Here is a 24373-nt window from a genome sequence, read left to right as displayed (position 1 = left end):
AAGAAGATATCAGAAGATAAAAGTATCTCCCATGTTCATAGATTGGGAGGAATAATGTACCTAAAATGGTCATCCTACAGAAAGCATTTCTGTTGATTCAGTATACTATCAATCAAATTCCAACCCAATTCTTCACAGAAATTGAAAAAGTAATTCTCAACTTCATATGGAAACACACACACACACAAAAAAAAAAAAAAAAAAAAAAAAAAAAAACCCTCCAGGATAGCTAAGATTCTCCTGAATAACAGCATAATTGCAACAACAAAAGTTCTGTTGGAAGTACCACTATTTAGAATTAAGTTGTACCACAGAGTTATAACAATAAAACCAGCACAGTATTGCCACAGAAGCAGACATGTTGATTGATGGAATCTAATTGAAGATACAGACATAAGTTCACACACCTATGGAAACTCAATTTTTAACAAAGAAGCCAGAAATACACACCAGGAAAAAAAGGACAACATCTTCAACAAATGATGCCAATCAAACTTAATGACTGCATGTAGAAGAATGCAAGTTAATCCATACTTATTACCTTGTAAAGCAAAACAAAACAAAAAACCAACTCCAAATGGATCAAGGCATTAATATAAGATCAGACATACCAAGACTTACAAAAGAGAAAGTGGGGATAGTCTTGGACTCATTGGTACAGTAAAGGACTTTCTGAACAGGATACCCATAGCACAGGGACTAAGAACAACAATTAATAAATAGGACCTCATGAAACTGAAAAGCATCTATATGGAAAAGGATAGTATCATTCAGGAAAAGTGACAACCTACAGAATGGGATGAGATCTTTACAGATTATAATTTGATAGAGAGTTAGTATCCAACATATATAAAGAACTAAAATACTTGAACCAAAAAACTTGAAAACAAAGAACCAAATTAAAAAATGGGTTACAGAACTAAACAAAGAGTTCTTAAAAGACAAAACACAAATGCTTGAGAAACATGGAAAGAAATGTTCAACCTTCTTACTCATTAGGGAAATGCAAATTAAACTACTTTGAGATTTCATCTTATACCAGTCAGAATGACCAAGCTCAATAAGAAGGAAATAAATAACAGCACATGTTGGCAAGGATGAAGGGAAAGGGGAACACATGTATTTATTGCTGGTGGGAGTGAAAACTTGTGCAAACATTATGGAAATCAGTGTAGCAGTTCCTGAGGAAGCTGGACATAGACAGATACTCTAAGGAATTTACATCCTACTACAGAGATACTTTACTCATTCATGTTTGTTGCTGCTCTGTTTATAATAGCCAGAGACTGAAAACAGTCTAGATGTTTACTGATGGTTTAACCATTGACAAAAATGTGGTATGTTTACCCAAAGGAATATTACTCAGATGTTAAGAAAATGAAATTATGAAATTTTCAGGTAAATGGATAGGGCTATAAAAAAGTCATCCTGAGTGATATAATTCAGATCCCAAAAGACATATATTTTATACTTTCTTTTCTACGTGGATGTTAGCCTTTTAGCATTTGATATGGGTGCTATAATAACCAACTACAGAGATTAGGTGCTTAGTAAGTGGCTGGGGATGGGGAGAAGAATTTCTCAAACAAGGGGAAATAGAACAAAATATAGAGACAATGGGGAAAGTAGAATTGGAATATTAAAGAAGGATGGGTGGAAGAGAATATAAGAGGGAATATATGGATATGAAAGGAATCCAAATACAGTCACCAAATAATATGGGGGACAATGCCCCAGTTGGACATCTTATGCCATCAAGCAAAGGCTAGTCCCAGGAATGGGTTATGTCCTACTGAGTTTTTGGCAGAGGGTAACCACCAAACATTACAAGCTATTGCCAATGCTACTGGTTACTCTATAACCCACTGCTAAAGAAAACATTGACATATGCCATCAAGCATTTATCACCTGAGCTGGTGCCTAATATTGATGGTACTGGAATGTATTCTCCAGGCTACCAGAAGAGAAAGGTAATCATCAGTATCATCCAGCTACAAATCCCTGCATGAAATATTTGTGCAATAGTGTCACAAATGTTATGGCAGTAACCAACCATGTTCTGATTGGATTTGAGCCCCCCCCCACTAGATGGAACCTATATACAACACCGTTCAAGTTGTTAAAAACCCAAAACTAAGTATGTCATGGGTGTAGGGGGGAAACAACACTATTATTCTGATAAATAAATACAGCAACAAAGCATCTCCTGATGACATTTCTGCTATCTATATATAGATCAGTGCCTTGCAGTAGATGGGAACTATCACAGACTCACAACTGGGCAATGTAAGAGAATAAGAAGCTTTGGATCACTCAGTACTGAAAGAGGTGTTTGCACCAAAGCTCTCACCTCAAGGCTCAGGATCTATGCAGAATAGGATGTCGAAAGAAAAAGAGGCAGAGGTAATGGGTAAGTTCAAGGAAGCCATCTTTCAGATGCAAGACTGATGTACTTATAAACTCAAGGAGACTGTGGCAGCATGCACAAGGCTTGAAGAGGTTTAAGACAGGCAGGGACCAGCACTGAGATAGGGAAGTAAACACGGAGTTCCACCCATAATCAAAAAGTTATCTGTAATTGATATTAACTGGCAAAAGAAAAATCAGTTTTCTTCAGTTGCATCCTACTGGGTATATTAACCACACTTCACGGCAGGTCCCATTCTCAGGAGTAGTTAGTTGGCCAGTGCAAAACTAACTCATTATTTTTTTCTGTAGACTTTTTGTTCCATTATACTTTGTGGGGGGGATTTTTTTAATCTTATTGGTATCTTGCCTTTATATTTTCATTTCTTTTTTGTGGATTTTTGTGTGTATATTTTTGTTTCCATTTTTTTTTAAAGAGAGTAAAAGAACAAGTTGGTGGGGGCAGGGGAGGAGGGGAGGTAACTGGGATTGGCATGTAAAACAAGATTGTTTCTAATTTAAATGTAAAAATCATAAAAAAAAGAAACAAACTACGTTATGCATTCACCAGGAAGCCACACATTATCATAGATGGGGGGAAGTCTCTAATTGCTAAAACCTTAGGGATAAGTTAAGATGAAACAAACAAAAAAAAAAATTAAGTGGGGATGGAAAGTTTTACAACCTCATCATCTTCAAGTAGTCTCTTTATTCAGAATGATAGAAAATGAATTACCAAGGGAGCCTGTGACAGTGAGCAAAACACAGAACTTTACTGAAAGCTTTGAATGGTAACATATCAACTTCTTTTAACAACAATAACAACAACAACATAGAACAAGTTGCATGAGTTGTGGGGGGAGGTTGGGAGGATCTTTGAGGAATTAGAGGATGGGAAAATCACATACTACATTGTATGAAATTTTTCAATTAAAAAACGATATACTTCCTTAGAGTATTGTCAAAACTATATAAATCAATATACTTAGAACTCTTAGCATTGAGCTTAGTCCCCAAATTATGCAATCAAGAAATAGTAATTATTATTATTATCAAAGGTAGTGATTCTAACTTTGAGAAAAAGTGTAAGGAAATTGGTATGAGGTTGTGTAAGTTAAAAAAAAAGCATAATGAAAATAACCATAATAACATTAAAACCAACACATGCAGTGAGAATTACTTGGCTCCTGATAACATAGATTTACATTGATTCTCAGTACTGGCACCTGCAAGGCAGGGCAGCTTCCTGCTTCTTTCCCATAGAGGAACTCTAGCACAGTTCCCTAACATGAAAAACCCAAGGCTCAAAATAACTGAACAGTACTGTGTCTGGAGCATGGCCCCATTAATTTTTCAGTTATAGTCTGGAAGAATGACTCTTCTGTCTTTTATCACAAAGAGGTAGCAATACCTGTAGAGTCACTAATATTTAGAATCCAGCTAGAGAGATGGCTCAGCAGTTAAGAACACTTACTGTTCTTCCAGAGGATCTGAGTTTGGTCTAGCACCCAAATCAGGTGGTTTATAGTCAGTTATAATACCAGCTCCAAATAATTATACCCTCTTCTGCCCCCCTCATGAACACATACAGAGACACACAGACAGACAGACAGACAGACAGACAGACACAGACACACACCCTAACTGTGATCTTTCCTGGGCTCTTTGATGACTATGTCATTTGGAAGTAAAGAGTCTCAACAGAGATTTATCCAGCCCTGGCTTTGGCTGAACATTACAGGTCAAAAGTTCCTGAGAAACACAGTTGTGTAATCACACTTGCTCTCATCTAAAAGGCTGAGAAGTCACAGTTGTGTAACCAAGTCTGACCTGCAATCCATGTTTTCTGGAGCTACACAGGGATACAAGCACAGAGTATGAATTTAATTTGTCAAATTTATGACTCTTGGCTAATACAAGCAGAATAAATAGCAAATCAGTCTTGAAAGGATTTAATAATGTACGTATTTTATGACCATGTTTCAGCCAGCAGATTGCATTTGTGTTCAGCTGATAGAGGGTAATATTGATGAACTCGGGAGTTGTATAGCCAACTGCATACCTTCAGGCTGAAGGGTAGCTTCCTGCTGCTGGTTGACTGCTGCCAGGTGCGTCTGAAGAGGTTCATAATTCTCTGAAGATATTTTAATCACACTGGTTATAGGAATGCCAAGCTCAGTCATAATGGCTAATAGCTGAGGGTTGTTGAAACCCACGACAATAATGTAATGCTGGGCACCATCATCTGGCTCATCATCTGTTGGAAATACCATAGAGAAGGTCAGCTATCATTGTTAAACAGAACAGGTTGTCCCCTGGAAGATCAATGGTGATATGCATTATGCATGCATTTGTAATCCCTCTGGCTTGCCAAGACCCAGCCAGTTGGCTGGAATGCAGGTCTGTTGACTGTTTTTCATTATTGCCCTTCCAGTAAAAAGACTGTGGCCTTTTTACAATATATTAAATCATGTTTGCAAATGAGACATAGGCATACTAGGAGGGCCAACATGCATGAGGCCTGTGGCCATGGAAAATGGTGCTTGGGTTTTTGTCAGAGTGTGGCCTGTAACTAGTTCCTTTTGGTTCCAATCTCTTTTGAGCAATATCTGGCTTGACTCCTGAATTACAAGTAGCTACAGCTTTATGGTACTTTATTAGTAGAGGTGTTTACAGGATAAGGAAATACTGTGGATGCTCTTTGTAGCACAGCACTTAATGAATCCATGTCAGTGGTGGGGAGGTCCCTGTGCATCAGTAGTAAGGTAGCTATTTATTGCATTCCATTTAAAAAATACACATTGTACATTTTCTTAATGGTTTTCTCTTTTTCCTGGTGATGTTCCTTATGAATATTAAAACATGAGCTCTCTTAAAGAATGATATTCTGGGGGTGAGAATCATTGTTCCGATTTAGTGCTGACTAGGCATGATACATAAAAGGCTTACTTTGGACAGTGTAGCACAGTAAGGCCAACATACATGCCATAAGACAGAAGCTCATTTTCATTTTTAAGTAATTATTTCCCCCAATCACTAAAGTGATCAACATTGGTGATGCTCATGGGATGCATTGCAACATTGCTTCTGGGTATGTTATCGTTAGAGCAGAGCTACACAGGAGGAAGCAACTGACAAAGGATGCAAAAGAAAGCCTGCTTCTCTTAATTAAAACACAGTAAAGACGAAAACTGCTGGAAAAAAAATCAAGTCTACTGATTACAAACAACAAACAAAGATAGTAACAGATAGTTCTGTCTGGGCTTAAAAAGAAATAGTGAATGGGTCACTAGTAACTCCTGAGGATGACTCATTTCTGCATCAGTCATTTAAAATTGAAGGAAGTTCTATTTGGTTTACTTGAGACAGAAAGATGGTGGGAAAGTTTTCGTTAAGAATCTGTGCTCTATGAAAGAGATATCTTGATAGAGGGAGCCATTGTGAGGTTAGGGAGAAACCTGGTGCTAGGGAAATTCTCAGGAATCCACAAGGATGACACCAGCCAAGACTCCTAGCAGCAGTGGAGAGGGTGTCTGAATAAGCCTTTTCCTTTAATCAGTGACTGCCCTAATTGTCATCATAGAACCTACATCCAGTAACTGATTGAAGCAGATTCAGTGACTCACAGCCAAGCACAGGGTTGAGCTTCTGGAGCTCAGTTGAAGAGAGGGAAGAGGGTTATATGAACGAGGGGAGTCAAGACCATGATGGGGAAAACCACAGAGACAGCTGACCAGTGGGAGCTCGTGGACTCTGGACTGACAGCTGGGAAAGGGCATGAGACCAAACTAGACCCTCTGAATATGAATGACTGTTATGTGACTTGATCTGTTGGGAGTGAGTCCTGGCAGTGGGACCAGGACCTATCTCAGGGACATGAATTGGCTGTTTGGAGTCCACTCCCTTTGATGGGATACCTTGCTCAGCCTTGATACAGAGGGGAGGGGCTTGGTCCTGCCTCAACTTGGCATGCCAGACTTTGTTAATTCCCCATGAAAACCCTTACCCTATCTGAGTAGTGGATGGAGGGGCTGGGAAGAGGAAGGAGGGAGGTTGAAGGTGGGGATGGAGGAGGAACTGGGATTGGTAAATAAAGTGAAAAATATTTTTTTAAAGTAAAATAGAATCTGTGCTCTACATGCATCTCAAAGTATTAGATTTGATTGCTACTGCTCCTCACATGAATCAATTTTTATTCCATTTACTTAACTCTGTGTGTGCCTCACAGCCATGTATGTGTGTGCCCTAATCCATCTGAGAAGGCCGGGGGACAGCTTGTGGAAGTGAGTTCCCCCCTTCTACCCATGAGAAGCCTGGAGATGGTGTGCACATGGTCAGGCCCAAGAGTAAGGAACTTTACTAATGGAGCCATCTTGCTGGATCATTTTCACATTGCCTATGATTACACTTGACTTTCCATTATATACTCAACAAGACTGTAAGCTTCCTGGTGGCCCAATCAACTGCCATTTCATTCTTTGCTTTCATGAAGTAAAAGTGCCCATGGAGACACATGCTAAATAAACATTTGCTAAAACCATCCATGGATTAGAAATAATTTTCAACCCAAGTGTCACAGAGTGCAAGCTATTTGTGACATCATAGTAAATGAAAAGGCTAGACATAATGGAGTATGATTATTGGGGTGATTATGGAAGCCACATCCTGATCCATAAAGCAACAGGTGAAAGATACCACCCACTGACCAATGTATGTTTTGATGTCATCATCTTCCCCCCTTCGTTTTAACTGGGTGGTCTTCTTCACTGCAGCAGTGGCCTCGGGCTGGTCCTTTCCCTTTCCTTTCCCGGCCTTGGCACTGGGGGCCTTCTTCTCCTTGGGAGATTTCACTTTTCCTTTGTCCTTTTCAGACTTTGCCCTTTCTTCTATCATCTGGAAGGAGAGATTACATTCTTACCCTCCCAGTATTCTCGTGAACAAGCAAAGGTTTCCCCAAATTCAGCCAAAGCAATCCTCCAATGCACATCGTCAAAGCAACCCTTTATTTTACTGAATTCTCATTATCATGTGTCATTTATTCAATGATGAAGTCAGGACAGGGCAGACTCCCAGGTGAAGTTGTGATGGGCATATCTGGGGCTGAGTTGTGCTTATTCTCACTAAAATGATACTAAAGGACTAGTCCAAGAGGGTGACTCTACAGAATATTTACAATATGTGGATTTTATTATGTTTCTCCATGCACAACAACACTGAAAACAAAATGTAATTAAAATATTATACCATTATTTTGGGCTTTGATATCCATTCCTGAATGCCATGGAAACTAATTTGGAAACTTCTCAGATACCATAGGTAGTGTAAGTTGAAGATAGGAAGCTTTGCTACTTATCTAACAGGCTGCACCATGGAAGGGTGGTTGCTCTCTACTTTGCATGAATTTTGACTGCCCAGGACTCTGAAGAACTCAGGCCAGCTTTGGCTTCATGACTGGTATCATTGGTGTCAAAGGATTTTCTGCCTAGCGTGGGAGTTTCAGTGTAGGCAACACTGCCTCCCCAGCGCTGGCTCCTCAGCAGCAGTGGGTAACAAATATCTGTGAAGGCTACTGCTGCTGCTTACAGCACTATGGGTAAAATCTGTGAAAGTATGCCACTGCTTCTGGAAAATGAAGAAAATTTAAGGTGTTTGAAGCATATGCAAGTGGTAAAAGGACATGTTAGAAGAGATGGAGGCATTAACAGCAGCAATAGCAGCAGCGGCAGCAGCAACAACAACATCATCCTCCTCATCATCTTTAGCAGCAGCAGCATAAACCTTGGGATGGAAGACACAGTTCAAGAAACCGGCCCCATGCCAGACAGACAGGGGCTGTTAAAAGAGAAAGAGCACATTGGCAAAGTCAAAACCACCAGTTTCTATGTCTCTCTTATTTTGTCCCCAGTGGTGAAAATGAACTAAATTTAATGAGAAAATATCAGCAAGAACAGGAATTGTGAAAACCTGTGAGACTCCGGCATCCATTTACTCAATGGCTCATTCAGTGGACATTTTTTGAGTAGACAGAAACAGCAGCAGGGGGCTGCTCCATGGGTGTGACACTGCTCTAGATAGAATTGGTGCCCACAGCAGGGCTAGGCACTACTTCTTAGAGTTCAGTCGAAGGGAGAAGAAAGATATGTAAGCAAATAGACAAAAATAGAAGTACAATTTTTTTGTGAATACAGAAACAGTAACACAATTGAGGAGACTTCGCTCGTGAGTTGGCAGATGCAGTGTCTTCTCTCAGGAGGTGCTTGAGTGAAACCCTGAAAAATGAGCCATAATGCACATGAGAAGCAGGGAAATGTGACATGTGTAAAGGTATCTGGGCATAAAGGAACTGTGTGTTTGGAGAACTGAAAGGCATATAGCAGGGCAAGGGGCAAAGTGGCCCAAAACAAGGGTAGGCATGGTCAGGCATGGGCAGGTCACCCAGGGCTTTGCAGATGGGGCTAATGAAACCATACCTCATTGATAATTCAGGAGGAAAACTTGAGGGTTTGCAGGTGGGGGAGTTTACAGAAATCAGAAAGTCTAATAAGGAAACTGGACATAGTTCAAAGACAACCTAACAGTGACTTACATCAAGGTGTTAGTCAAGTGGAGAAAAGTAGATGACTTTGAGATCTATTTTGGTTGTTGAAACTATGAGGGTCAAATGATTAGGGATGAGGAGTGTCAAGGAAAACACCCTAGACTTGAGTTTGAACCACTGGGTGGTTTGGCGGTGGTCCTTGTTGAGGTGAAGATTGGGTGAGAAATGGTTTTCAGTTAGGTTGGGATGACTATTTTCATGCTATATTTGAGGTGCCTTGTGACGCCAAGAGCCACATTCTCCATTCAGAGGAGATGTTACAAATTCAAGAGGAAGTAATAGGGGTCAGCTAATTTAATGGGAAGAGATGAATTGACTTGGATAAGAATTTCTAAGAAACTTGAAAATGGGCTTTGCATCATGGGAACTCCAACACTTACACATTTGGTATAGTAGAAGAAGCCATCCTCCCCCCTCCAAAAAAAGGAAAAGTGAATAAAAGGTCAACAACAAATGTAGAAGATGAAAAGAGAGAGTAAGTAAACCAAACAGGACAGGAAGAGGATGGTGCATTTGTTAGTTTTGGTAGTTGTGAGTAACACCGAGAGGCACAGCTATGGTGGCTTGTAGAGGTGGTAGACAGGGAGACTGTGGCACCAGGGAGAGCATTTGTATGGACAACTGCTTTGAGAAATTTGGTTGTGAAGAGGACTAGGATGAGCAGATGACAGTGGGTATGAAGCTGTGATAAGAATGTACCTTTGTGCATAAATCCAGGAACTGCTATATTTGCAGGTTGATGGAATGAGCCAGTACAAAGAGAGACATTGAACTTACAGGGAAAACTGAAAATCTCAAGACAAATTCACTAGGAAGAAAAAAATTCTATTTCATTAGGAACCACTGAGAGAGGCTCGGTGATTGGGTGTGGATGGAAGAAAGAAAGAGGTCTGTGTGGTTTTGAGAGGACATTATCATTTTTCAAGAGAAATGGGAAACAAGGTCAGTTGCAAAGTTCAGCAGGCAAAGATCAAGGTTAGAGTGTGTCATGGTCATCTCAGACAGTCAGAGAATAAGTGTATTAACAACAACAACAACAACAAAAATATATAGCAGAACTCAGCCAATGCTGAGATGAAAAGAAAGCCAGTATGTTGGGTCCTCTGAATGCCTCAAGCTGTCTTTTTTTTTAATCTGCGCAGATATGGACACAAAAAGAGTGAGAGGGGTCACTGAGTTCATAATCGTAAAGGGAATGAGACTTTATAAAGCATGGTTCAATTACAATGACCTGGACCATGGAGTAAAATCATGAAATGGTAAAGATGGAGACAGATGGACCAGCAATTACAGTGGGGTTGAAGAAAATGTGTGTGTGTGTGTGGAGCATGGAGTGGGTGTTACTGTTAGGCCATTGTTAAGAGGGAAGGATAAGACACGCCCAAGGATAGAGAATGTGAGAGCTTAAGTGATGATGGGTCATAATAGGACCACAGGAATGATGTGGGATGAAGGAAATGACTATTAGATAACCAAGAAGCCATGATGAGGAGCCTTGTTCACAATGAGAAAAATAGAAAAGCAAACACACACATGCACACACACACACACACACACACACACACACACACGAAAGAGATGTTAGTGCTGATTCAAGTGTGAGGGCAGTGACAAGTGAAAGACTAATAGGAGGGTCTGGAAGACTGGGCATGTACCTGTGGTCAGGCTGCTGCAATAGGGGCCCAGGCTGAAAACCATTAAACACATCTCTCTAGCTTACATGTTCAGTTCTCCCTGCAGCTTTTTATTTTTCTGCATGGAGAAAAATTTCAGTTTAGGCCAATAAGTCTGCCCTGAAAGTAATATTTACAGTAGTAAATTAACAAATGGCTATTTTAATCAGAGCTGTCATCATCAGTATTAGGATATTTGTATTTACTGAGTTCATGTTTTACAGCAGACATTGCGTCTTGTATGTCCTTGCAGGTACAATGGGTGGAGTGTAAGCTTCACTTTACGAAGGAGGAAGAAAGCTTGGTGGGGGCAAGCAACTATTCCATTTCCAAGTTACTGAATGGGAATGCCAGGCCAGAGGGCTGCATAACCCATGTTGTTTGCGCTGGGTCCTTGGAGCATAGACATGCCCTGATTCCAATTAGCCTGCAGGGCTCATCAGGGCTTCTGAAAGCACAGTTTTGGATGATGGTACATGTACCAATGGGAGAACCCTGTGAATGCCTTTGGTGGGTATTTAGCCTTGCCACAGTGAATTCAGACCTGAAATTTAAAACAAAGACTTAGGGTAATTCTTTGATCTGAGATAAGGAAATGATTTTAACTACTTTAAAGGATAAACTTGTATTGATTTATGCACTCATTCAAATAGCTAAACATTCTACATGCATTTGCAGAGCACAGTGGGAACAAATGATTCCTGCCCCCTAAGTTATTAGTTCATAAACTCCTGAGTATTGTTTCCTATGAATTTTCTTGGGGACTTAGAGAGAAATGGGTTTATCATAAACCCAAGTTCAAAGGAAGTGACCAATTCTGGCGCCAGTATTTAATAATGACATTTGGAAGGTGAGTTCAGATGTTATGCTTTTAATCTCATCTCACAAAGCAAGATGCATAATTTCTATTAAGACATACAGTTTGTCTGAGCACACCAAGCCATAATAGCAACCATGCTGCTGTGATATGAGGCCATAAGCTCCTCCTACTTCCCTGAGGCTCTGGTTGGCCTCAGCTTCTACTTCTCTCCCAATGTCCTCTGGACAATGACTGACAGCTAGGATCCAACATAGTTCCTTGGTTTGAGATTGGTCCTTCTATTTCTACTAAGCTCCTTGTCACAGGAAGGTCAACTCTCATCTTCCTTTCCTTTGTCTATTATTTATGTATCTCTCTCTAACCTACAGGTTTATGTTATAGGATTTGGGAGTAAAAGAGGAGCAAGCCCAAATGGACGAACACTTAGCAGAAATGGACCCTAAATTACAGGTTAACTTCCCTCATTCACACACTCTTTTTTTCTGACTTTTCTTGTTCATAGCTTAAAAACTTTTTGAGGGAGACTTTGTCATTCAAGACAAAATGCAGGCAGGGAGAAGCCCTAAAGTTGTCCCCTACCATGTTTGTGGAACACATGTTCCCTAGCATATGGATGGAGGGTCAAGTTCATCAGGGAATACGTTCTTGTTAAAACACAGCATAAATAGAAGGCATCTGGATGCCACCTACTGTGGGAGAGCTTTGGGTAGGCACAGGGATTTCTTAACTGTTTAAGCTACTTAGCAGATGTGGAGGTCTCATACAAAGCAACAACTGCAGACAGTTATAGCATCCCAAATACTCAGTTGACTGTCTAGTGAATCTACCCAGAATCTTCAGTTACACTACTATCTTTTTAAAAACAAGAGAAAAATTCCTCTTCTGTAACAAAGCAGACTAGTTATTTGGTACTTCAAATGTTTTAGATAGTATTTTATTTCTAAATGACATCTTGATGTTAACATTCAAACATAATTGACACTCATTCTCACTTTTTTTTTTTTCACTAGGAATGGGGAGGTCAGTGGTAAAAGCCAAGGACATGATGGGCAACAGCTAACTGGCATATGTGTGGCCTACAGTAAGATATTCACAATAAGATTAAAGAGAGGGATGGCAAGCAGGCTGGTGGAAGTTGAACTAACCATTTTGTGCTTTATAAGAGGCTGGGTGAGAACCCTCTCACCATCTAGAAAAACTAGCTCACTTGACTGATTCTAGAGATAGCAGGAGCCCCAGAGACAGGCAAAGAAATTGTGTATGGGGTAAGACAATATTAATCCTCTTTATCCTCACAGGGAAAAAAAAAAAAACGGATTGAGGAGTACAGAGGGATGAGAGAGGCTAACAGGGGAGGAAGGGTGCTTCAAACTCAGCATATACATGTGTGGCATAGATAAGTTTAAAATGTTATTTTTATGAAATTCCTTTATTTTTAATCAGCCATCATACTATCAACTCCAAGATGATGCTTGACACAAAGTGATCTCCAAGTTAATTGATCAGGGACATTAAAAAAGAATAACTGTGTCTAGTGGTCACAGTTAACTTTGAAAACACAAGAGGCTCTATACCAAATAAGTTAATTGAAACATTGAGCACTGTGTACTACCAAATATATTACTTATTCCCTCAAGTTTAGAAAGTACATCTATGTCTGACGAAAGAAGGGCAAATAAGAAAATTACAGTAAGCAGTGGAAACTCACAGAACAAATAAAAGCAATGGATATGGATGCTGTGATAACAACAAGATTATGATGCATTTTAACTTATAGAACTGCTGAAATACTTCGCCTTGATTACAGTTCTATAAAGACACAAAAACATAACAAGAAACAGAGAAAATGCACACCAAATATTAACCGTTTTCTGGTAGTAACAGGACTGCGGTATGGTATTGTGTCTGTTATGCCTTACGTATTCTTTTATGTATTTTCTGTTGGTTCTCCTCCACTCTCCCTCCCACTCCTTAGTGCTCCAGATCATTTCTGCCTCCAAAGACCTGAGGATGCCTGAAGTTGAAGTAAGACCTGCTTCTCCAGAGAGCTGTTAGAGCAGTGGCCCTCGACCTTTCCAAGGTTGTGACACTTTAATACAGTTCCGTTGTTTTGTCCCTTAACCATAAGGTTATTTCCATTGCTACTTCATAACTGTAGTTTTGCTACTGCCGTGAATTATAGTTTAAATATCTGTGTTTTCTGGTGGTCTTAAGTGTCCCTTGTGAAAGGGTCGGTCAGCCCCCTAAGGGTCACAACCTACATGTTGAGAACCACTGTGTTAGAGTGAAGAAAATATATACTCAGTGGGGCTCAGTGGTGAAAAACACTCCCGGCCCCTCCAGAGGACCTGAATTTGGTTCCAAGCACTCACACTGAGCAGCTCACAAGTGTCTGTATATAACTACAGCTCCAGGGGATTAATGTCCTCTTCTGGCCTCTGTACTGCCAGGGCACATACACATAAATACAAACTTAAAAATTTCATGCTTAGGAGTGTATTTCTTTCTGATCAAATAGTACAGTCTCTAGACCCCCACACAATATTACTAGGAAGTTACTAAGTTATAATTGTAACTAGGAAGTTACAATTACTAAGAGGTAATTGGTGCAGTTCCTAGTTCGGTGAATCAAAACATGGGGGTGTCTGTGTGTGTGTGTGTGGTGGGTGAGGTGTGGGCAGGATCATATATGGCCCAGAGAGACTTTGATATCATGTAAACTAATAATATACTAGTTAACCATCCAAAGGGGTAAGAAGAAGACATGGTGTGTAGAATAGTCTCAGAAAGTCTCATTCCTCAAGTGATTTGGTGATTTCTTGGAAAGGAAGGACTAGAAATCAAGGCATGATTGCCCTTGGTATCAATGATTGATTAACCCAATAGTGTGCATCTTCTGTGAGTTTTCTTCCTTTTCTTGACAACTGTCCCCCACATTGAACCTCAGGAAGTTACATGAAAAGTAGTTAGTGGCTGTTGACAGATTTCCTGGCAGGCCTTGAGTCCCAAGGTAACATGACTGGACCACAGCATTTGGCTGCATGAGAGCCCAGAGGTCATTTCAGAATTACTGACACACACAGAAGAGATGTTCACAGCGGTTAACAACACACCATTCAATCAGATGGTTGTGATTTGACTCCTAACTACCGAGAGCCTTTAGAAATGCTTAACTTTCCACCACCCATAGTCTCACCATCTGCAAATTGGGAATTGTTCATTGTACTAATCGCATTAAATCATTTAAACATTAGATGATCGACATGTCTGAAAATACAGTGAAATGGTCAATAATAGTAGCCGCTATTACTAACTGCTATTTCAAAAGGCTCGTCTATTTTTTACTCTAAAAATTTTCTAGAAGTGTATGAGAAGTTTTCATTAAGAAAAATCGAAACAGCCAGCAAAGCACAGCTCTGTTTTGCAGAGGCCAGCTGGGGAGCCATTTATTTCTCCTGGATTGTTGGGGTTTGGGCTTCCTTAGATCTTCCATTTGTGTTGGTTGTATCTTCGTTTTGATAATCCTGCCTCAAAGAATTCCAGCCAGCTAGTGAGGCAAGTTATTTCTTTCCCGGAACCACAAGGGTCTCTCCAAACAGAGCCCCTGCTCTTCCTCTGTTTGACTTCTTAAAATAGTTTCTGAAGAATTTAACCACAACTGAATCAAAACTAACCAGCCTGTAATTTCCTGGTCTGTCCCCACGGCCTTTCCTTTAAAACAAAACACACGCGAAAAATGGCATTTTGATGGCTGATTTCCAGCTTTTTGGGGTTTTGACTGGAGGAAGCTGGGGAATGTCTGTAGGAGCTTCTCTTAATTTCTCCCTGATTCTTGTTGGGAGGAGGCTATGTGGGGCTTCATTACTCTGCATTATCAAAATTGGGCTCTTTAAATTTTTTTTAATGAAGGTTTTACTAGATACTGTCAATCTATAGTTCTTTATGCCTGTCCTTCCCCCATTGTGGTGTATATGAAAATAAGGCAACATGCACTCAGTACATAAGGTGCAAACAGAAAGAGCAGCCCTTTCATATAAAAGCGTTTGCTATAAAATTTAAGAAAATGGGAGCAGATATAATTCATCCATGAAAGACACAATTAAAATATATTATGATCTTTTCAGAAAGCCTTTGCAAATATTTTGATTTCAGTTCTGAAAGATAGAATACTCCATTTATACTGATCAAAGCTATTAAACGTCAATGATTTCTTTTATAATGTAGACATAGCCATTTTTAACTTTTTAAACATTAAATATTTTCTTTTAGTTTCTCAATCTGAGATACAATTCACAATTAAATGAGTGCTTATAATTAATATGTAACAGAAAAGTTAGAGTTAATTAGAAGCCACAGTGAGTGAAAATAGAAATTCATATAATAGTTAAATCAAAATGCTTCAAAACAAAAACTAAGAGATTTGTTTTAAAGCCATACTGAATATTATGACAGTTGTCTGCACCTAGTACGCTGTGTCCACAGATGTTTGTTTCAGCGAATGTTTGCTGAGCTGATCAATTAACAAACGGTGATAACAGCAGGACTAAAACTGCAGGATGATCAATGAGATAACGGTATAAGGGAGATTCATTTCTGAGCAAACACTGCCAATCAAATTTTATGACATAATAAACAGTTTAATTTATTATTATAATGCAGGATAATCATATTCAGAAGTTCTGAAGTGTTAGAAATGTTTATACAATGGAGCATGTTTCTAATCTGTATATTGCCTGTATCTCGATAGATCATCTGTATCTATATCTATATTGATATGCCTGGAATTAATTATCAAAGTGTTTCCAAACAAATGATGCATTTTTTTTCTAACAGGTTCAACCTATTTACAATTAGAAGCCGCCACATGTATCCTAGGAATCCCTGTGCTAAAGGTTTTACACTTTTTCTTCGGAGTACCTCTTTCTAATATTTTTCATGATGTTAATAATCTAGCAAGTTTTCTTTTAAAGCAGAAAGAAAAGCAATGGACGGATACAACTGCAGCACATTCTTCAACTTACCCGAGCCTAAAATATCTTTATTCTATCTGGTACTTGAAAGTATAATTTACTATTAACGTCAAAGAAAAGTTTTGTCCAGGAAATAGGACCAAATATATAGCAACACTTTACATCTGTTCCGTGGGGGCAAAAAGACAAGAGACACCTAATTTGATTAGTTCTCTGCGCCCTCATCCTTTCCATAGCATTTTCTATAATTACTGCTATGAATTTTTTAAAGCATTCATTTTTTAGAAAGTTCATTTCCAAAAATCAAACACAGAAGGTTTAAGACATTCTTGGAGTTGTACAGATGTAAGCAATATACTAGAATTAGCACATGAAAGCAAATATCTGTGTAGACTTAATGGAAAGGTTGGAAAAGCTGAAGACTCACTCCCTCTGCAAAAGCGGAACCTTTTCCTGGGTTCTGCGAGAAAGAAAATCCTCTTCCCTGCTGTGAGTACACTTTCGTTAGCTACAGCAGACTATACAGTTGTACATGCTTACTTTGCTCTCCGCCAGACTTTTGGCTGACAAGCATTAACCTCAATTGTTCCAACTAACCTCTTGGGTTGTGTTGCCGAAATGTACATAGATTACCTCACCCCGCAAGCAACTCCTTTCATCCCGTATTTATAATGAGGACTTTCTGGGGAGTAATCTATTCCAATCAGTTTTCATCGATTTATTTAGCACCTACTCAGATGGTTTCAACTCAGACACAAGGGACTTGTGCTCTGGGAACCACTGGTAATAAGGACATTAAATTAGATTCTGTAATTGTTGGTTCTTAATTGCACAGCGCTCTCTTACTGTGTCTCATGCTTTTTTTTTTTTTTTTCAATATCTAAAAGTTCAAGCCATGGGTCATTAGACACTCAGACTTTTCAACAAGTCATCCAGGCTTCTTTCCATAGCCCTAGAATCTCCTATCCACGTGAATATACTTCACAATTTTGAGAAATACTGAGCAAAAGAATAACAAGCATATGTTATGTCACTTCATGCATTAAAACAATTCCTAAGTGTCTGGGATATTCTATTTTTAAGAATGCTCGCTGAAATTTGAAAATATTGTAGTAAACAGTTACTGAATTATAATGGATGGCTAACACATAAAGTGACACTTCGTATGCTGTTTGTGCACAGGTGTGCCCATTTTACCAAATGCTCAGTTCCCTTTTATAATTCTAGTTCTTCTGTGACATTGGCATTTAAAACATAAAAGAAGAGATTGCTATAGTAGTTTCAAATTGTCTACATTTTCTTTGCTAACACTTAACTTCTCTAAGAATTTTCTAAAGTACAAATCTGTGACCAATGATGGAAAGAGCATCAGTGGATGGAAAACTAACACCAGCCAATTCTGTGACTAGAATTTTCCTGGGTACAGAGTGGACCACCCTAACAAAATACTATATGGTATTCTCCTAGGAAAGCCCAGAGCCCTATATTGCAAGTACAAAGTGATGTCACCACCACCACCACCACCACCATCATCATCATCACTACAACTATCCAGTCAGGAGCTCAGCCAAATGGGATATCTAGAAAGTCTAAGGATTTTGCAAAGGTAAGGAAAGCATTATGGGAATATATTATCCTTTTTTCCCACATTTTGTCCTTTCTACTTAAGGTCACCAAGCATTCACATTCCAATTCATTTCACACATGCATGTGCATACACACACACACACACACACACACACACACACACACACACACACACAGAAGAATTTGGCATCACAAACATATTTCAGCATGACTTGAAAACTGAGGAAGGCATTTCTCATTTCAAGTAATGATCATAACAAATGGTTCTGAATTGGGCATTTTGCTGAAAGTATTTTAAAATATTTTTTCAGATGCAAATGTGAAAAAAGGCATGCTGGTTGATTTCCATAGACAAAGTTAATGAAAGTTTCCATATGTGAAAAAAAAATGATCAGTTGAGGGTCTGGAAACAGGAATGATGGATTGCTACTGAAACTGTCACTTAGCAATGAAGGTGTAGTGGTGCTTTCACATTGTAATAAAAACTCGAGTGAATATTGCAGATAGTTAGGTCCTGACTTGAGGATTCTTCCCTCTTGTTTTTATATTTACTTGCTGTGACTATAGCTCTTTCCTGAGTCTCATTCTTGCTACAATATTATAAAGATTCTACCATAGAACCACCTTGATTACATGCCCTGAATGTTGCCATTTTCACAAATGAGAGGACTTATTTTAATGTATCTATCACAATTCTTCAAACACATCTGAGTAGCTCCTTCCCTATGGAGCAGAGGTGACTTTTAGGTTTGCCAGGTCACATGCTACAGTGGCTTAGGAAGGGAAATCACCATTAACCGTGTTTCACTCAGTACTTGCTGAGCTCTGGGGAACCATGTGCTGTACAGTACCTTTTTTTCATTTTCTCGTCTTTGCTGGTCCTTTAATTTAATCTGGAGAAGTTGAAATTTCAAGAGTTTCCCTATCAATGGTAAGGTAAGTTTCTCTCCACTATCCATAATTGTTCTTGCTGCCACCAACACCTATAAAGAAACATGATTATTAGGAAAGGTAATATTTTATAGTCTATCAGTGATAAGAGGATGACATGTTGCTTTACATTTTGTGGTATTTGTCTTAATGCAAAGACAGGTCATTACTGGCCAAATACAACCATAGGAAATATGCCCAGTGCTATTGAGATTGGGTTGTCTCGTTATCAGATTCATCACCAGCAAAGCAGTGAGCACTTCATCTGATGGTGTCAGACTCCCAGAACTGTGCTAAGCAGACACAGGCAGGGTTCCATCTGGGATGATTGACGGGTCATTTCCATGCTACAGAAAGTCTGTTGTTGTTTGGGATAGCCAGTAGTTCAAATTGTCAAACTTTGACTTATTAGGACATTATAATAGAATCAAGTTTTATAATAGTGGAAATGACTATGTTGGCAGTCTCTTATTTCTTGGTGACCATATCCAAGTGAATGATAAAAGCTGCTTGACACAGGGCCACCATACGAATGTTGCACCCCCCACCCCCTTGCAGCTTAATGCTGATCCTGTTGGTATGCAGACTAATTGGGGTGAAATGAGGTTATTGAGTTTTCTTTGGGTGACGACAGGCACTGGGAACATACAGCTGTATTGTCCAGATGTGTGGCACTGACAGCCTATTTTATGGCTGTATTTTTTACAGCTTGTTTCCCCCAAATTTCACACAACTTTCTAACATCTGGGCCCTTTTCCTTGGAGCCCTATAACCACTTTATTTACTGCAAAAAAAATAAAATCATGTAAAATATACCATAAAAGTTGTTATGCGTTTTTCTCTATTCCTGTTGTCTCCCTAATGAAGTCCACTCCTGCCTGAAGGATTGTCACAGAAGCAATCTAGTTAGAGATTTTTCAACTTTTGCTTTTAAAGGAGCATCATATTTATTTATAACCTTGAGATGGATTAGGTGTTGCTAAAATGTTCTGACATGTGGCTTTTCTCCCCCCACCCCTCAGAGCAATGACTCCTCCAGAGCATATGGTGTCAATTTCAGGTTCTTGGTCTCAGACAATGACCGTGTGCACTGTTTCTCCGGAGCTGTGTCTTGTCTAAGGCTCACACTAGTTCTTGGGTCAGGGTTTCCATGACCAGTCGGTTCTCTCTGACTTTCCCCTTTGCCAAAGGAAATTGCTTAATGAAGGGAGGTGCACATTTTGCTCCACAATGGAGAAGACCCTGTGGATCTTCACATGCCAAAATATAACTGGACTTTGTAGAGACCATACAGATGAGAAACCCAGGAAGGGGAGGTCTTTAAAGCTTTCCCTTCCCAAAGCCAAAGGAGCAAACCAGAAACCCCAAAGCTGAAGGTAGGGGAGGGGTGATGGGGGGATACGAGCGCTCCCCAGAAAGAACAATGCTGGCTTTTCAGGGCAGGTTCTGTCTCGCTGGCACAAGTCATTGAAAGGCCATGATTGGTGATTTTAGGGATCAAGAAAATGGACAGAACACTTGCAGATCCTCTGCCTTTAATGGTGACCAGATCCAAGATGTTCTGGGACTCTAAAGGGGACTGCTGTCCAGGAACTCACTATAAGATGAATCTGTGTGACTGGCCCAACCCCAAGGGTGAGCGTCAAAGTTTGGTTTGAAATGTCATTTTTCAATAGAGGCTGAATAGTGTGTTGACAATCAGGCTGCTTTGTGACATCTGGTCCCAAATAGCCAAATTTGGGGATTTCAAGCTCATGGCTGTCTGGCATGAAACATTCTTGTGAAGTGCAGGGATCATGACAGCATTGAAGGGAGTCAGTGCTAGAGCAGGCTACCCAGAGGGGTAGCTCAGTATTCTCCTGGTGATCTACAAAGATAGGATTCTCACCTGTGCCCAAAAAGGTTTGGGTGAAGCTTACCAAGTGTCCAGGTAATGAAGGGATGTGTCCAGATGTAGTTCCTAGCCTCTTGACTCCAGGAGTCCATGAACATTATCTCATTGGGTTAAAATGTACTAGTAGCACAACCAATAGTTCCCAGAGAGAAGCATTTTGCAGGCCATAAAAGTTAATTTACATATCTGAAAACTGTAGCATGCTGGGTTTCAATAAATGCCTGGCGTATCATCAAAGGAGCAGTGATATCTTATTCTTATGGGCAGATAGGTGATGGGAAAGGCTGAGACAGCAGGCACCTGGCAATCTATGAGCTGTAGATACAAAGTGGCTACAGTAGAGGGTGATGTAGCCCTGTGGAACACTTCCTTCTGGCTGGCCCTGATAGGTCACAGAGAAACCACTTAGTGCCAGACGTGTCCACAGACGGCTCAGCCTGAAAGCGGCTCAAGCACCACCAGTGATGGCAAAGCCTAGGCACACCTGTCTTCTGGGCTTTCTCTGAAGTGACGTGACTCTAGATATGGCTCTTTTGAATGTCCTTAGAATAATAAATGAAATTAAGGCAAACAAGTCTATGCCAACTTCGAACTTGAGATGGAACATTTTCTAGTGGTTTGTGGGGTGTCCCCAGGAGAAGCAGCAAAGAAAGGGTCTGTGTACATGAGTTCCCACCAGTGGTTGCCTCTTCTCACACTGTTACTCACAGATGTAGAGTAAGAAATCAGGATTTGGATTTCAGATGAAAAACAAGTCTTTGCCTGAAGGATGCCTTTTAGGGAATTAATAACTGAAAGGGATTTTTCACTTTGGAAAGGCTTATGTGTGATAATCAAAAAAAAAAAAAAAAAAAAAAAAAAAGAACCAACTTTCTACCTTTCAGCACTTAGAGTAAGCTTATTTGTCCTGGAGTTAAGAGTTAAGATCAATGTGTTTACACATGTCTGGGTATGTATATCTCTTTTTGTGTTTATTTCAGTCTGTGTGCTCCTCTTTTCCCTCTGCGTGTGAGTGGGTGTGTGTATCTGATAGCAGGATAACAAGGGCTGTAAGTCTGGGTAGACTCGATGGACCATGGCAGCAGGAAGCTGGCTGCAATCAAAGATCTAGGTTTCCCAAATTGGTTAGGAAAGCAGTCATAGATGGATCTGAACCTGGGCACTCATTGGACCCCAGTACCAAACAAATATGCTTGGCTTGAGTCAGAAACTCAACATGAATCACAGGGGTGAATGAGATTCATTAAAATGGTGAAAACTGGTGAAGTGAGGCCTCAGAGGCCTGGGAGCTTGGAAGGTCATGACTACAAGTGGAAGGACCTGTTCACATGAGAAGGCTTTAGGTCATGACTGAATATAACCTATACTGGTGAAGGTCAATGTAGAAGAATGTCAAGCATTACAGTGGATAAGGGACATATTTATAGACTGAAGAGTGCTTTGAAAGTGTGGTTGGATGCCCTTTCCCTTAGGATGCTTTGAGATTCTGAATACACTAAGCAAGAACAATACCTGTCTCTACAATTGTGCATGAAGAGGACTCCATCATATTTGCCATCTAATGATTTGAAATAATAAAAATAAAAAAAGAAGCTAAATCCTTCTGATGGGAGATGTAATTCTGTAAATATGTTTCTCTTATTGGTTAATGAATAAAGCACTGTTGGCCAATAGGAAAGCAAGGTAGGCGGGATTAGGAGACTAGAAGGGGAGAGGAAGGAGTAGGGAGGAGATTCAAGATGGAGGACAGAGAGAGAAGAATGCCAGCCTCTCTCTCTGGTAAGATAAGATCAAGTGGAAGTACTTAGATTAATAGAAATGGTTTAATAATTAAGACAGAAATAGCTGATAAGAAACTAGTAACTGGCCAACAGATTTATATCTAATACATTGTCTCTGTGTGTTAATCAGGGCTGTCGCAGAGGTGGGCCCAGGCCAGCAAGGAAAACCCTTTCTCATAACATCCTTCCCTTGTCTGGAGATCAGTCAGGCTCACCCAGAGATACTAGTGCTCCCTCAAGCACTCCTTCATTTTGTAGCACCTCCTCACATACTAAGCACAGGCTGATGCTTTCCCTGTGCTTAGAATTGGTTCCTCCATTCCCATGGCAACTGGATAGATGGATGGATAGAAAAATATGAGGTTTCTGCATGATTTCCCCATGTGTGCTTACCACATGGGACAGCTTGTTTACTGCTTAACATTCACACTTTATCTCAAGTGAGTGCTGAAGTTCTGCATAGATTTTGGATGTGCAGTTCTTCTGCCTGGAGAGAAATTTTAAAGCAAGCTATGAAGGAGATGGCAAGGAGTGGCTATGTGTGTGAGAGAAAGGGGGAGGTAGAAGGCCAAGGGAAGCCATTTCTTTCAGTAGCTTTAAATAGCTATGGGTTCCCCTTATAGGGAAAGATCCAATGGTTATGAGTTTTTTTTTTCCTTAGGGCTATGGAAGTTTGCTCTAACTGTGGCAATTTACAAAGTGTGACTTATAATTAGCCCCTTTTCTTTGGGCAAATGACTAAGAATTAGGTGGATAATCCAGCACACAAGACCAGAATCTCCAACTAGAGATCAGTGCTGCCCAAACAAGCACAGAGCTTAGCAAAAAAGCTTTTGGATACAGAGGATCTAATGTATATATAAGTGTTCACTATCCCCTTCTTTTGGGTAACTGATTTTCACAGTGTATGATTGATTCATTATCCATTTCCGTGGTGAAAACATCTCAACAGTAGAAGAGGCTGTGCAGTAAAAAGAGACTATCTCCCCAACTCTTGTACCAGACCTCTTTCTAGAGAAGACCAGTATGAACCAATCCACGTTCTGCCTTCCATAATTCCCTGTACATGTATAAACCTCTCTCTCTCTCTGTCTCTGTCTCTCTCTCTCTTTACACACACATACACACACACACACACACTTCATGTTTTATACAAGTATCGTATTTGTATGAGTAAATTATTTATGGCTTGTGTTTTTATGTAAAGACATCTGGGATAATTTGCTGTACTGACATGTTTTGCTCATATATATATATATATGAGCACACAGTAGTTTTCTTTTGTATGTGTGCTGGTCACTTAATTAGGTACATATGCAGGAAATTTTTTAAATATTAGGTGTCCATATATTCTTACTAGTAGCATATTTGTTAATACCAACATGTCATGAGTGGGTCTGTTGTCCACCATCACCAACATGGGGTATTCTTCAACTTTTCATCTTTGTCTATATTGATAGTGATACTTTTATCTGAATGTGGATGTAGTAATAATTGAAATGTTCTTTACCTGTACTGTAAGATATGACTGCTGTGTTGGTGTCTAATGATTAGCCAAATATTGCTAGAAGTCAGGGAATTGAAATTTTTTTATTTTATTTTTAGTGAACTAAAATCAGTACATTAGCAGCCATGTGTTTTGATGGGTTTGTGATGTGAAAAGTGGAGAGAAGTTCTGTCTGTGGATCACAAGTGATCAACCAGCTTCCTACTC

General features: G+C 39.8%; 1 protein-coding gene across 1 annotated transcript in view; it reads right to left on the bottom strand.

Annotated features, from left to right (window-relative positions):
• Positions 1-24373, bottom strand: part of Spag17 (sperm associated antigen 17) — a 211951-nt gene that overhangs the window by 128574 nt on the left and 59004 nt on the right. Inside the window, exons 4-6 of the mRNA XM_051199526.1 lie at positions 18906-19037; positions 7113-7299; positions 4469-4663 (exon numbers count right to left, since the gene is read on the bottom strand). Coding sequence (XP_051055483.1) covers positions 4469-4663; positions 7113-7299; positions 18906-19037 — 514 coding nt within the window. The remainder of the gene's footprint in view (positions 1-4468; positions 4664-7112; positions 7300-18905; positions 19038-24373) is intronic.

This window comes from Phodopus roborovskii, unplaced genomic scaffold (assembly GCF_943737965.1).
Source record: "Phodopus roborovskii unplaced genomic scaffold, PHOROB, whole genome shotgun sequence".
Taxonomy (NCBI): Eukaryota; Metazoa; Chordata; class Mammalia; order Rodentia; family Cricetidae; genus Phodopus; species Phodopus roborovskii.
Note: the sequence above shows the minus strand (reverse complement) of the source record. Positions and strands in the feature narration are given on the sequence as shown.